Source organism: Leuresthes tenuis, unplaced genomic scaffold (assembly GCF_036924035.1).
Source record: "Leuresthes tenuis unplaced genomic scaffold, fLeuTen1.0.hap1 SCAF_21, whole genome shotgun sequence".
Classification (NCBI taxonomy): Eukaryota; Metazoa; Chordata; class Actinopteri; order Atheriniformes; family Atherinopsidae; genus Leuresthes; species Leuresthes tenuis.
In genome coordinates, this window is record NW_027325375.1 from 23,633,233 (window position 1) to 23,645,941 (window position 12,709).

General features: G+C 42.8%; 1 protein-coding gene across 2 annotated transcripts in view; it reads right to left on the minus strand.

The window, feature by feature from the left end:
- med13a (mediator complex subunit 13a) overlaps positions 1 to 12,709 on the minus strand; it is a 63,352-nt gene that overhangs the window by 34,334 nt on the left and 16,309 nt on the right. The window contains exon 3 of one of the 2 annotated variants that reach the window (XM_072375495.1): positions 11,985 to 12,153. The exons of the other annotated variant lie outside the window; for it this stretch is intronic. Coding sequence (XP_072231596.1) covers positions 11,985 to 12,153 — 169 coding nt within the window. The remainder of the gene's footprint in view (positions 1 to 11,984; positions 12,154 to 12,709) is intronic. 2 annotated transcript variants of the gene reach the window in all.

Sequence of the window (12,709 nt, forward strand, 5' to 3'; positions counted from 1 at the left end):
TCTGGGGCATCTGGTCACATGCTGGCACCATGAGCAATGACTCAGGTGCCTCAGTGTATGCCTGGGATGTAAAACACCCGACTACACACGGAAAGAACAAGTCTCCAACCGGCAGGGAAAGTATGAATTGCTTTCGAATGGGTGGTAAACGTGCTAAATGGTGGAAGCAGTGGCAACTTTGGCATAAGACATGCAAAGCCAGTGGGAATAATTCAGAGCATCTTCACCTAAGTCACGAATCAACAGGCCATCCTGTGCTGTGTTTGGGTACATGGAAGGGAAAAAGAACCCAACGCTACACATTCACACACATCTGTGTTGACAGGGCACTCATAGGCTTGAGGTAGTGGGCTGCCATCAGCAGCTCAGCAGGCAGAAGTACAACAAGCATCTCACACACAGTATCATACCGGATTGAAATCAATTTCTTTACAAATGTGATTGTACAGATTTTTCCCCTCAGAGTCAGCTGGTACGATAAGAAGATTAGCAGCCATGCCAGCTGTTGACATTCAAACATTCTCAGGCTTGTCTCTATAAAATGTTTTAATGTTATACAACAACCGATTGTCGACTTGAACCCAAACAACTTAAACTTTGGGATTTTCACGGTTCAAAACTCAACAAGTGCTCGATCAGCACCCGGCCAAGTTGGGACTGCAGCACATTTCCTCACTACCGCCTCACCCTCTGACATGCACACAAAAGGGGTGGATTTAGCAAAGCTTGGGCTGTGACAAAGTACAGCACAGCCTGTTTGACCTGTCAATCTGTCTGTGTACAGGAGTGTTCAGAGTCCTGTCGATAAATATGACATACACAAGCCCAAAAGCACCGCGTCCCTTCAATTCTTCAGCAAACATCTAAAGCCTGCTGCTACAAACACGAGCTCAGACACCACACACCGCAGCGTGTGGGGAAACAGCTGCCGTTTCCTCATGGGCATGAGCACTTCAAGTGTAGGTACTGGGAAACCACAACTCAGATTTAATGAGTATTATACTGTAGCTTATTAAGACGTGGCTGAATTTGAACTGAAAAGAAGGGGAAAAAAAAAAAATCCAGACTGGTACGACAAAGGTAATGTCAAAGACCTGTTTAATGTCTTAAAGTCATCAATAAAACATTTTGTTTTGTGAAATATGTACAACTTGCCCTTTTAGAGGAGTTATGTGCCACTGTTTTCTTCTAAAGAAACAAAACATTCCCCATCAGCCCAAAAGTCCAAATTAAAATCCAGAATTCACTCCTTTCATTTGAAAACCTCATGCTTTGCCTCCAAGGTTCTCCAGGAACTCCCTGAAGGCTCTTATTCGTGGCACATTGTGCCTCTTATGTGTTAAACCTGCCTCAGGACTCAGGTTCTCGGGGACTTCAGAATGCCATCTTCCCTGCAGCGAGATACTGCTTGCACTTCAAAAAAAGCGCAACAGAGGACTGTGCATGCCTGCAATTTAAACACAACCTGCCAGTAGCACATTATGAAGGGAGGGATCCGGAGACGCTTGTTAAAGTGGGACTGAACAAATCTCATCTTGTTTGTTTGCCGAGTTATTAGATGAATAAAACCACTTTTTGTCAAAGAATTATAAGAAAACGGTTGTTCTAAACAACTCAATGGCACATTCTGTTTTATTATATTATGTTAACTAGATTTGTGGCATTTCACTTCACACTTTACCTCCGTCTGTGTCTGTTATAAAGAGAAAAGAAAAAGGGTTGCCGCTGCCGCCTGAAAAACATCCAGAAGATCGTTAAATCATCTCTCTTCTGTCACCTGCTTTCCTCCCACTTCCCTCTCCTCTGCTCTTAATCTATTAACTGGCAAATGGCTGAGGCTGCTCTCTGATCTGCTCTCTCCTTCCCATCACACATGGTCTCACACTCTGATTGTCCACAGAGGCACTCCCCGCTCCACCTCTCTGATGCAAATAGCCGGTGGCCTTTAGCTCGGAAAGGAGACAATAAGATAATCTGCGGAGGATTTGAAGTGGAGCCGCATACAAAGGAAGGCAGGTGGGCACATTTGCCTTCAGCTGGCACGTCATGTAAAGCAGAGTGCCAGAGATCAGCGGCGACCTGTGCAGCAGCAGGAGAGACCGGAGCAGCCGAGCCTCCGTCATTGTCTCGTGAATGCTCTGCTATGTAGTTAGAAAAAAGATCATCTGATGAATATTTACCCATCAGAAAGTGTCATCGCTTATCAATGTGTATTACGGCCTTTTTCTCCGTGAATTGTCAGATTTCTCCAACAAATCTGAATCAAAATATTCAGGGCTTTACTTTGTTAATTATTACCTAATTGATCAATTCTTTTATTTTAGGAATAATCTCTTATCAGACAAACTGACAATGGACCACCGTGATGGTGGGAAGAAACCAGAATTTTCATGCTGAATAACACATTTAGTATGTGAGCCACACCTTGTCATTGTCCTCTGTATGCAGGCTTCCCAGCAGATGAAACTGCGGCTTGCTGTTAGAGAAAATGGTAACAAAAGCAGTTGCCCAAAGGGATAGCATCAAAACTCACTCTACTAACTCCCATCTTAAGTTGTAATCACATTATGTATGTTGTTTTAGATCCCCAGAGGATTATGGCGTTCCCAATACATTCTTATGCATCAGTGCCACTTTCCTGGAGTTTTATTTCTGTAGTTTAACCACTTTTATGCAACCGGCATGACATGACATGACTGTCTCCTTTGTTTTCTTTAAGGGAAGATAGTTTATTTGGTAACTTGAAAGCTTTTTTTTTGCTTGAATCTCTCCACATATGAAAACAAAAAGCCATCATGGCAGTTGAGGGTTTTTAAATGAGCCATTAGCTACTGAGAGTTGGGTTTTCCTTTCCTCTGCCATGTGCAAAGTATCAAAAGGTAGATATGACACTTGATCTGAGGTGTATCAAAAGCTAGTTGAAGGCTGTTGACTGTGTGAAGGAATGAGGGGGGGGGGGGGGGGGGGGGGGGGGGGGGGGGGGGAGCGCTGTAGAGCCGTGACATTCCACAGATGTTTGCTGGGCTTGGCTCTAAGAAGTGACCTTCCGTTTAGCTGATGCAAACATCCCCAACACAACAAAAAGTGTGTTTTCCTCTGAGAATAAGAGACTCCTCTGTTGTGGGCCATTTCGATTTACTTTACAACAGTCCTCTCTAATCTGCTTTGTGCATACATATCTGCTTTTTATCACAGCTTGTTACTGTGAGCCGAGGTATGGAAACATGTTTTGACTGGTCATGTGCTGCTGCGGTGACAGGACGCGCCGGCGTGGCCACAGAACCTGGCAAGACATTAAAAACCGGTAAGACACAGCATGACTGTTGATAAATCTAATGTGACAGAGACATGAAAGAGATTTGCCAAGACGCAAGTTGGAAAACTTTCTTTTTTTTTTTTCCTGGAAAGAGCAAGGTGGAAATTTTCCATGAATAGCAGCATGGCAGTTTCGTCGGCACGGCCGTTTACGTCACAGGCACGATCGTAAGAAAGATATCTAACACAGCCTTTGATTTTTCTATCAAAGGCAGCATCGGCATAAAATCAAGGCAAAACAGAAAATATGATGAGGGTGGTAAACAGCAGGGAATCAGAGGACACATTTCCAGGGTGACATAATCTTCCCTACTGTCTAACCAGCTGACCACTGGGAAACAACAGCACTGTTTCCTGCCAAAATGACACAAACACAAAACACACAAGGCCCGGAGGCACACACCAGCTAAAGCTCTAGCGCACGGTTCATACAGGAGCCTGAATGCTGGGGAAAACACTTCACTAAAACTCTTAAGCCCAGCACTTCCACACATGCAGAGCTCTATTACTTTGAATTGATTTCTCTCTGCCGCAAATGGAGAGGAGGATGAGCCTCTTTATATATGTCAGATTAAACTTGGAAGGGAAAGAGAAAGAGGCCGAGATAGAACAGCACGTCTGTAAAAAGAGAAGAAACCTGATCCACAGCAAGTGGATCATAACCACGCACGGATGCAGCCGGAGCCGAATAAAGATGATTTCGACATAACCCCGACAGGAAGCCAGGTTCCAGCTCCTGGAACCGCACACAAATGGACACCTGAGCTGTCAGATACCTTTTGCTGTTCTTTAAAAATGTATACTTGACCCCACTCATTTATACTCGTTATCACAGTAAAACAATCACAATGCAACTGTGCCACAACTGGGATGCAGCGTGTGCTCTCTCTTGGAAAAGAATTGGCACATAACTGCAGTGTAAAATGCATTTTACTCTCAGAATATGCACCTAATCATTGCGCATAATATACTGGAATACGAGACCAACTGAAAATCTAACTAAAACAAAAACATGAGAATTCATTATGTTGGCATGTAAAACAGTAAACTCATTTTAGGCCTGTTTAAAAGCCTGTGAGTCATTAAATCTAGTTAATAAAATCGCATAGTGATATTATACTATTTGTATTCAATTTTTTCCCCAATATCAGCTGTGACACTTTAATATAGAAATGCTAATGCCAAATTTGTGTTATTCAAACTTCTTTCTAGCAAAGTCCATGAGAAATGAGCAAAGGTGAAAAAGAGGCATAAAATCCAGTGCAATGTGTTAACAGCTCGTGGCATGTGGGCAGGCAAAGGTTTTAGGCACTTCATCCGAGGTAAGATTCCCAACACATCACATTCGATAGCATGTCACACTGTTTGAGACCGTATACAAAGTGCAGTGCACAGACTCGTTGCAAAAACAACATATTCTATCATACTAAGAAGTACGTGTGCTATATTTAGACATCAAATGAAGCATTAGTCGGTATGTGGAGTTGAGGGCAGGTAAAAGACACAGTATATACCATTTTTCACATCTACAGACAGCTCCACAGCATGATAATCTTTCAGCTCTCTAAATCAGGAGGAAAAAAAAAATCTACACTTCAAATCTGCAGGTAGAGGTAGACGATCCCTACCGTTTATGTCTATTTGCAATATTACAAAACTAGACTGAGCAACTAAGCTTGGTGGAGATGCAAAGTATGGGTCTGGGTGGCTTTCAGTTAAGTTTTGAAACAGGGGGATTTGTTCTTGCCCTTTTTTATGTGCCCCTCCACTTGTCGACATCAGTTGTTCCTCATGCACGATGCATGGCAGTGTTAGCCGAATCTTTGAAAACATCTTTTACACTGATCACACTTATTCTGTTCATAACGCCATACTGAAAACAGCAGGTCTTAATCCCCGTTTAGAAAAGCCATCTTCTTCCTCTATGGTCTATATCCATAAAGGGGAAACTGGAACTCAACAAAGCTAAGTAGTCTAAAACTGCCTTTTTTTTTTTTACATTTAAAATGGGTCCTCAAACCAAACTACAAATTAATTTCCATGTTTTTTTTAAGTAGTGTACAGCTTGTGAAGCAAATAGTCCAAAAACACAGAAGAGATTAGCTTTAAATACAACCATCTGTTTGAACCTCTGGATTAAACAAACTGCCACAGGAATCACAGTTTCTTAGAAAAGGATGCAGAAGAAGGGAGGGGTGGACAAGGAGGGAGTGACGCCTGATGGATTAACTATGATGACTTCTTCAGACCTTTGCTTGGCCCCGTGTCTGCCACAGCCTCTGGTCACGTGGGAAGATGGGAGGAATGGGAGGAATGCAGGGTACAGTGGCTGAGGAGGCGAGAGGGTAAAAAGGACGGGGGGGCATCAGAGGAAACATAAGGACACAGGATTCCCTCAACGTAGAAGGAATTTTGTCCCAGCCTCAGTGCTACAACACCTAAAAAGACAATAATGCCAGCTAACTTTAGTAATGGAAGATTAATTCTTTCTTCTCCCCAGGCTATTAGCTGGCGTAAGAGGAAATGAAGAAAGCAGTCAGAGGGGGAAATTAGTGAATAATCTCACGAGGTGCTAGAAGCATCAACTGCAATGTTTCATTGCATTATTTGACACATTTCATGTTTTTCGCTGCACATGGTGCCATATGTCGCAAAGTCTTAGCAATTCATGTTTTAAACACCGGTGGCTTGTTTCTCTCAGGTAGTAATTTATTGTGTTTATGTTGTATGAATGGATGCATTCAACGTAAATAATATATACACCGCTGACAGTTCAAATTGACTGCTACAAACAGTAGGGTCCTCCTGCAGTGGAACAGTTTGCCTTCAATCTGAACACTGTAGCAGGAAAAGAAAGAATAAAAACATAAATAATTCACCATTGTGCAGTGTTTTAGTCAATGAATCACACAGTTGAAAAAGATTGGCATTTTCCTTTAAGAGCCATATTTATCTACTGCACAGGCTCTCTCCAGCAACATGATATATCCAGAGCGCCGGGTCACATGGTCCTACAGCCCAGTTTCCCTAGAGTTCATGTTGCTGGAGACGCCAATGAAGTACAAGCAAGGAGCAGGCGGTCGGGGTGTGAGAGTTAGGGGCAGGGTATTTAGCAGCGGTGAGTTGTCCTGCATGTCCACATCAGTGTGACTGCTTTGTTTGCACAGTTGCACGCCACGTTGTTATGTAGACAGTTTCTCTCGACTGCATGTGCTGTGCGTTCCACCGGCGCTTTAAGTGAAAACACTGTGAGCCAACCGTGCGACTGCCCTCGATGTGGACTGGCTTGCAAGACGATTGTTGACAAGCATGTTTGTGTGCCCGTCTCCCTCTGTGTTTGTGTTGTGCTGGGAGCAGGGGGAGGATAAATTTAGCACTTTAGCCCCAGACTGCAGGCAGTGGCCCTTTATCCTGCACTGTCCTACTTATCAGAGTGCTGCTCTCTGCTTTCTTCTGCCACCAGGGCTCTCACGCTCACCTCCCAACACTGGGCCAGACAATAGAGGAGGAACGTGCACATCAATATAGTCCTTTGTTGTGGAGGGGAAAAATGCAGACATCTTACATATGATTATGCATATTTGTCAGTGCATAAGTATACATTTATTATCAGTCGCTCTTGTAATGCAGGTTGCAGCAGAGAGGCCTTATTTCACAACAGCTTCATTTGTTGATGATGCTTTCTGTGAGACAACAAAACGCACAACAGATTACACACAGTTACAGTGGAGGTTTAATCTGAGGCTCCCCTGATTGCGAGAGCAGTTGGAATACATTAGAGTTCCCATAAATGCTGCCTTAAATACACAACGCCTGCCAAGCCAGATAATTTCTTTCCCCCCCTTTTGTGCTGATCAAATTGGAACATCAAAGCAGGCAGGATTTAACGTTGCTCTGAATTTTACTAACGCAGCCAATTAGGATCAAGTCAACGAGTTGGTCTGTCTGAAGCTGACCAATAGACCATGAGCATCCCGCTTCACCTTGGAAACACACGATCCCAGGGTGCATTTCCCTGCTGCCATGACAACCAAAAGGAGCTCTCCCTCGCTCCCTCCCTTGTGTTTTCTCCCGCTCTTTCTCTGTCTCCTGAAGGCGGTCTACCTAGCAGTGGAAGGTTCACAGAAAAACCACCAGGCTGCATGACTCCAGACAAAGAAAATACTGACAGCTGTACAGCCACAAAAATGTTTTACATCAAAGGCTTTGACCTATCAGTATGTATTGGTTTAGGTGAAGAAATGCCTTAAAATTGCAAAATAGTTTGCAATATCGACTTCCAACAATCTTTTTTTTTTTTTAATTACATTCTTTCGACAAATTCATAAAAAAATGAAGAATGTGCAGGATTCATAGGGCCAATTCTCAACATATCTAGCTATGGGTGGGAATAATAAATAAAAACGAACACCTTCAGATCTTAAAAATGTTGTTTGTTGTGCACTGCTTACCACACACATCTAAAATGAGAAGCATGGGAGGGGAGGGGTGAATAGATGATGTAAGCATTTCAGCACAGGCTGAGGTCTGGGGCTGAGGTTATGAACACTGTCAGCTGACTGCAGCCCCCACCAACTGGTGACTTTGGATGCCGCACAGCAAATGCCTGTTTTCCCCATTTGCAGACTTGATTTGAGCTGCACACCCAGGAAGGATATTTGGGATTCATTATTGTTAGCTTTTGAGTGTCTGTGTAAATGTTTTCAAAAGCTCAAGCCGGTGACTCTTACGGAGAGTAATGGAGCTCTGATGTAAAAGTCAAAGCTGGTAATGATATAAGGACAAAAATAAATAAATAAATAAAAACAGGGGCAAAAACTAGTTCATTTTCAAATTCACTTAATTTATCAAATCCTCAGAAAATGTCTGCTCGTTAACTTTTTTTTTTTTGTCAACATCAAATGTTTTCCTTTGAACGGAGGCACGAAAATGTTACCGCCAGGAAAAGTGACAAACTAGCTCTCAAGTTAAGAAGAATGTGTGGAAATATAACAGTTATGTTTCAATATATTATGCCATTTCATGGACAAAGCAGTTAACTGATTTGGGGAATATAATCTGCACGTTAATCAGCAACTAATTCAACTTTTAGTTCCTACAGTCACAGGAACTGGGGAGAATATGCTGGTTCAAAGCAGCAAGTTGGAATTCCTTTGTGTTCATATGACGCTGCAGGTTATGCACCTAAAATTCCTCTATGAACAAAGTAGGACAGCTCAGTGGTCACATACAAAAAAGATATGCTTTGAGAAGCTTTCAAACCAATCCACTGGTGGTTTTATTGAGGAGGCAATGCGGCATAATTCCTGAACTTTTCATAAATGAAAGGTGAACAAGGTGCTCAAATTCTTTGAGTAATCAGCCGAGTGAGAACTTCAGAACTATCAGAGTGAACCTGAGAATGCTGGATATAAAACTATGTAAAGTTAATAAGAGCCAAAGAAGTCACACCACCCACGAGGATGCAGTCTCCCGAGAAGTAAATACTAAGAAGATGGATATGGAAGAAGGTAGTCTTTGGGTTTAGTTGCCTAGCAAACAGCGGCTGTATATTTTGGTTTTACGCGGAGTCGAGTCCCATGAGAGCTTTTGAAAGTTCAGGGTTCAACCAAGGAAGGGCCCCACATGCACCTCACTTTGTACAAACCCCTACCTGCCTAAGAACAGCACGAACGAGCTCTGTGTTCAGCATTATTGTCTCAAACAGAAACAAAGACCAGCATTCCTCGAGCCATAAAATGACACACACAGAAGCACACGAGGGAATTTTCCGTCACAGTTTTGTGGCGCTTTGATTGTTGAAATCCCAGCATGGCTGTGGCGTAGTGGATCACACGAATGGAGAGAGGAAAACCATCCTTGACGACAACAGAGATTCAGGGTGGTTGCACCACTATTTATAACCTGCCCAGTCTGCTCTGTGACAGCAGAGGGGGACGGAGGGAGGGGCGGGGTAAGGAGAGAAAGGGAGAGAACCAGACACACTGACAGAGGGTGGCCTGTGAATTCCAGAGCAGAGGAAAAGACCATTGTTTTATTTTTTTTCCCCTTGACTGAGGCCCTCTGTGATCAGGACACTGGCTATAGAGGGAAAAAACAAAGAGCAGGTAGACAGCTTCAAAGTGATCCCGTTTGATTTTCAGCATTCCTTATTTTTCCCCATTAGATAACCACCATAAGAGATGTACCATAATAATCCTCAGCTGCACCATGAGGAAGTCTAACGCTGCTCCTCATTGTTAATGATAAAACAAAAGAGGTCTGGCCACCTCTAACCGTAACAACACAACTTATTGTGCACACACACAAACCTCAGCATGTGGCTCTCACAATAACTTAGGACTGGGAGATCTGGGAACAACATCACAAAACAACTCCAAACCAACAACACACCGACCACGTGCAAATGCAGCCAGATCTGAACAGTAAATAAACCCACAAGCTTATAGAGCTTTCGTTCTCCACCCACAATTAACGCTCGAATCGAACTTGCCTTACAGTTGTTGCACTGACACTTACATTAAACCTGTTGCACCCAACACCGTAACTGCGATTTTCTCTTTTTGAGCTCTGCAGCAATAGCTGTGCGTTCGATATGGAGACATGGTGAGGGTAGGAGGAGTCAGGTAAAGGTGCACATAAAAAAAAAACTACTATTGCAACCGCTTCTCGACGACCAGTGCGCTCCATCTGTTATCAATAAAGGCAGGGAACTGATGACAAGAAACCCAGCTCAGCACATAGCGAGGAGAAGCAGGAAGCCTCAGTAAGAGTAATAGAAGAGCTATGAGGCAGATAGTGCTACCACAAAATCTACTATAGCAACATCCAGAGATGATATGCAAGAGGGAGCAGGAGGAACGTCAATCCTTTGTCTCGATGTCAGCAGATATCACAAATGTCCATTTTTTTTTTTTGTTAAAAGATCCACAATAGTTCCACAATTTAACTGTCAGGCACATAAAACTAACCAACATCAGCCAGCAATTATAATCAATATCAATACGCAGGCAAGCAGAGATTAACCAATCAATTGGCTGGAGTATGCCAGTTTTCTGCTTGTTAAACCGTGACCTTACACAGTGCCAGTCAAACGTACACACCAGCCTCAGGGTACAGCGCAGACTGTATCATCACAACCCACGAGGGAAACATTGTTAAATCACAAATGACACGTCTTTCCAGTTGTAGTAAGGCACAATGTTATTTTCATCCAAATGAGCCATTATGTCGTCTGGGCAAGAAATACTGGTCTGTGTGCAGCCAGCCTTGCAGGAGCTGTCTATGAAGTGCAACACTAGAAAGATTTTTCTGCCGGATAAATTCCGACATGCAGTTTATTAGAGTGTAAGAGAACGCTCTGAGACCTTTAACCGACAGTTTTGTTTTGGAGATTCGCAAAAATGTTTGCGTGCAATGTCAGTGAGAGCAGTTGGATAGAGAAAAATACAAACCGGTCAAAATCAAAGCTCTAATGTCAGACTTCATGAGCTGCTTTGGGGGAATTCTACATACATTCCCACAACATTTTGCAGGCAGACCATAGCTCCACACATCGGTCTCAGTCAACCCTCCACAGACGGCTCATTTCACGCAGCTATATTTATCAAACAGGTTGTAATGTTTTATCAATTCTCTCTCTTGCAGACTTTTCTCTTGACAGAACTGCAGCAGCTTATGCTTATACTCATTCTGACATGTTATGAGAAGAACTGCGACTCTCAAAGGACTTCAGAGTTTTTGAGACATCCTGCACTTTTTCATCCAACACACCAGAGTGACGGACAAGACAGTGAAGACCTTGTACCGAGAGATGCAGAAGATGATGTTATTGTAGTGCAGATAAACTCGTATAAGGATGCCAGTCAGAGTTCAATATAAAACCTACTGTTTAATCAGCTTAAGCATGTAGAAAAGTGATATTTTCAGCTGCTTCTACACACTGCTAAAATGTTTTACACCACCTCTCTACTTGACACACTACTATGAGTGGGTATGGTGATGCTGTGAAAAGAGTTGCACTTGAAGGCTTTAGTATTATAAAAATACCTTCTTTTGTCTTTCAGGTTTTATTTAGCATGCCATTTCTTTTGTGCCAGCACCCGTTTGTGTTTCAGATGCAAATCATCAATTGTAATTCAATGTTACAAATTCACATTGACTGGATTTTACATGCACATGATATTTTAGTTTTTCTCATGGGAGACTAATAGCTTTGATCCACTCTTTGCTTATTACTGCTGGGGGTATAACTTGCATTGTTCAGCTAAGAATTACATAAAAAAAAAGATCAAACACAAATATGATCAAATAATCGCTGTTATGATCTAATAAGAGAAGAATAGGAAATCACTGATGCAGTCAGAAGGGTTTAATAGCTGCCTCAACCCAAAGCGAGTCATATGAATACATTCACTCAAGTCAAATGTCCACAGTGAACAGAACCCATGAGGTGAAAGTGATGGTTTCAAAGTGTGCACACTGCCTATCCACTCTGGGACTGCATGGCACCCTCAACTGCACCAACCTAACAACAGGGACGCCAAAGCTAAAAAGGCAGAAAACGCGGGAAATGCCTTCTCCCACAATGCAGGTACAATGTGTAGACTGCTACCATAAAGAAAAGAAGATATCAACAACTGCTACACGGGACGGGTAGTGCCACGTACCTTTTGTTGATAGGCTTCTCATCCTTCTCGTAGGGTTTCACAAACCACTTCCCAATGCGAACAAAGCTGCGATTCATGAGGCAGCGCTCCAGCAAGTTGTGGATAGCTTTGAACAGCAGAGTGCGACACTCGTAGGAAAGGCCGTTCTCCCATAGACCATTATCCTCGGCTGGAAAAGGAAACAGAAATACAGAGATGTGAAAACCTGGAAAGCGTCGAGAGTTCTTGGGACATTTCTACTCAACGCTAAGAACTCTCAGGCAAACATCTGCCAGTCTTCAGAGCATGAAAATGGTAAATGTTGCTGCTGCGTGGAGTAGAAGCACAGCAGAGAACAGCCTTCCACTTGATCAGATGGAACAATCCTTAATGAGGCTATTCATCAGTGTTTACATGACGACACACAGGAGACCCAAGTGTTCATCGCCCAGCATCAATGTTTAAGTTGAAAATGGCACAACTTCAGATTATGCACCTTTTCTGTCGAAAACTGAACAATGAAGTTTAAAAAATTAATATCGACAACAGACAGAATGAAGTAGCCGATAATTTCAGCCAGACTAAGTGTGTCTAAAAAGCAGCCAATCAAATACACGGATATCTTGTGCATGTGATGTGTACATATAAAAATGTCCTTCTCTTGCAATCTGATTAACTTGACGCTCAGGAGACTTTGACGATGAGAAACTGTGCATTTCCTGAAATGCAAAAGCAGCAAATTTAAA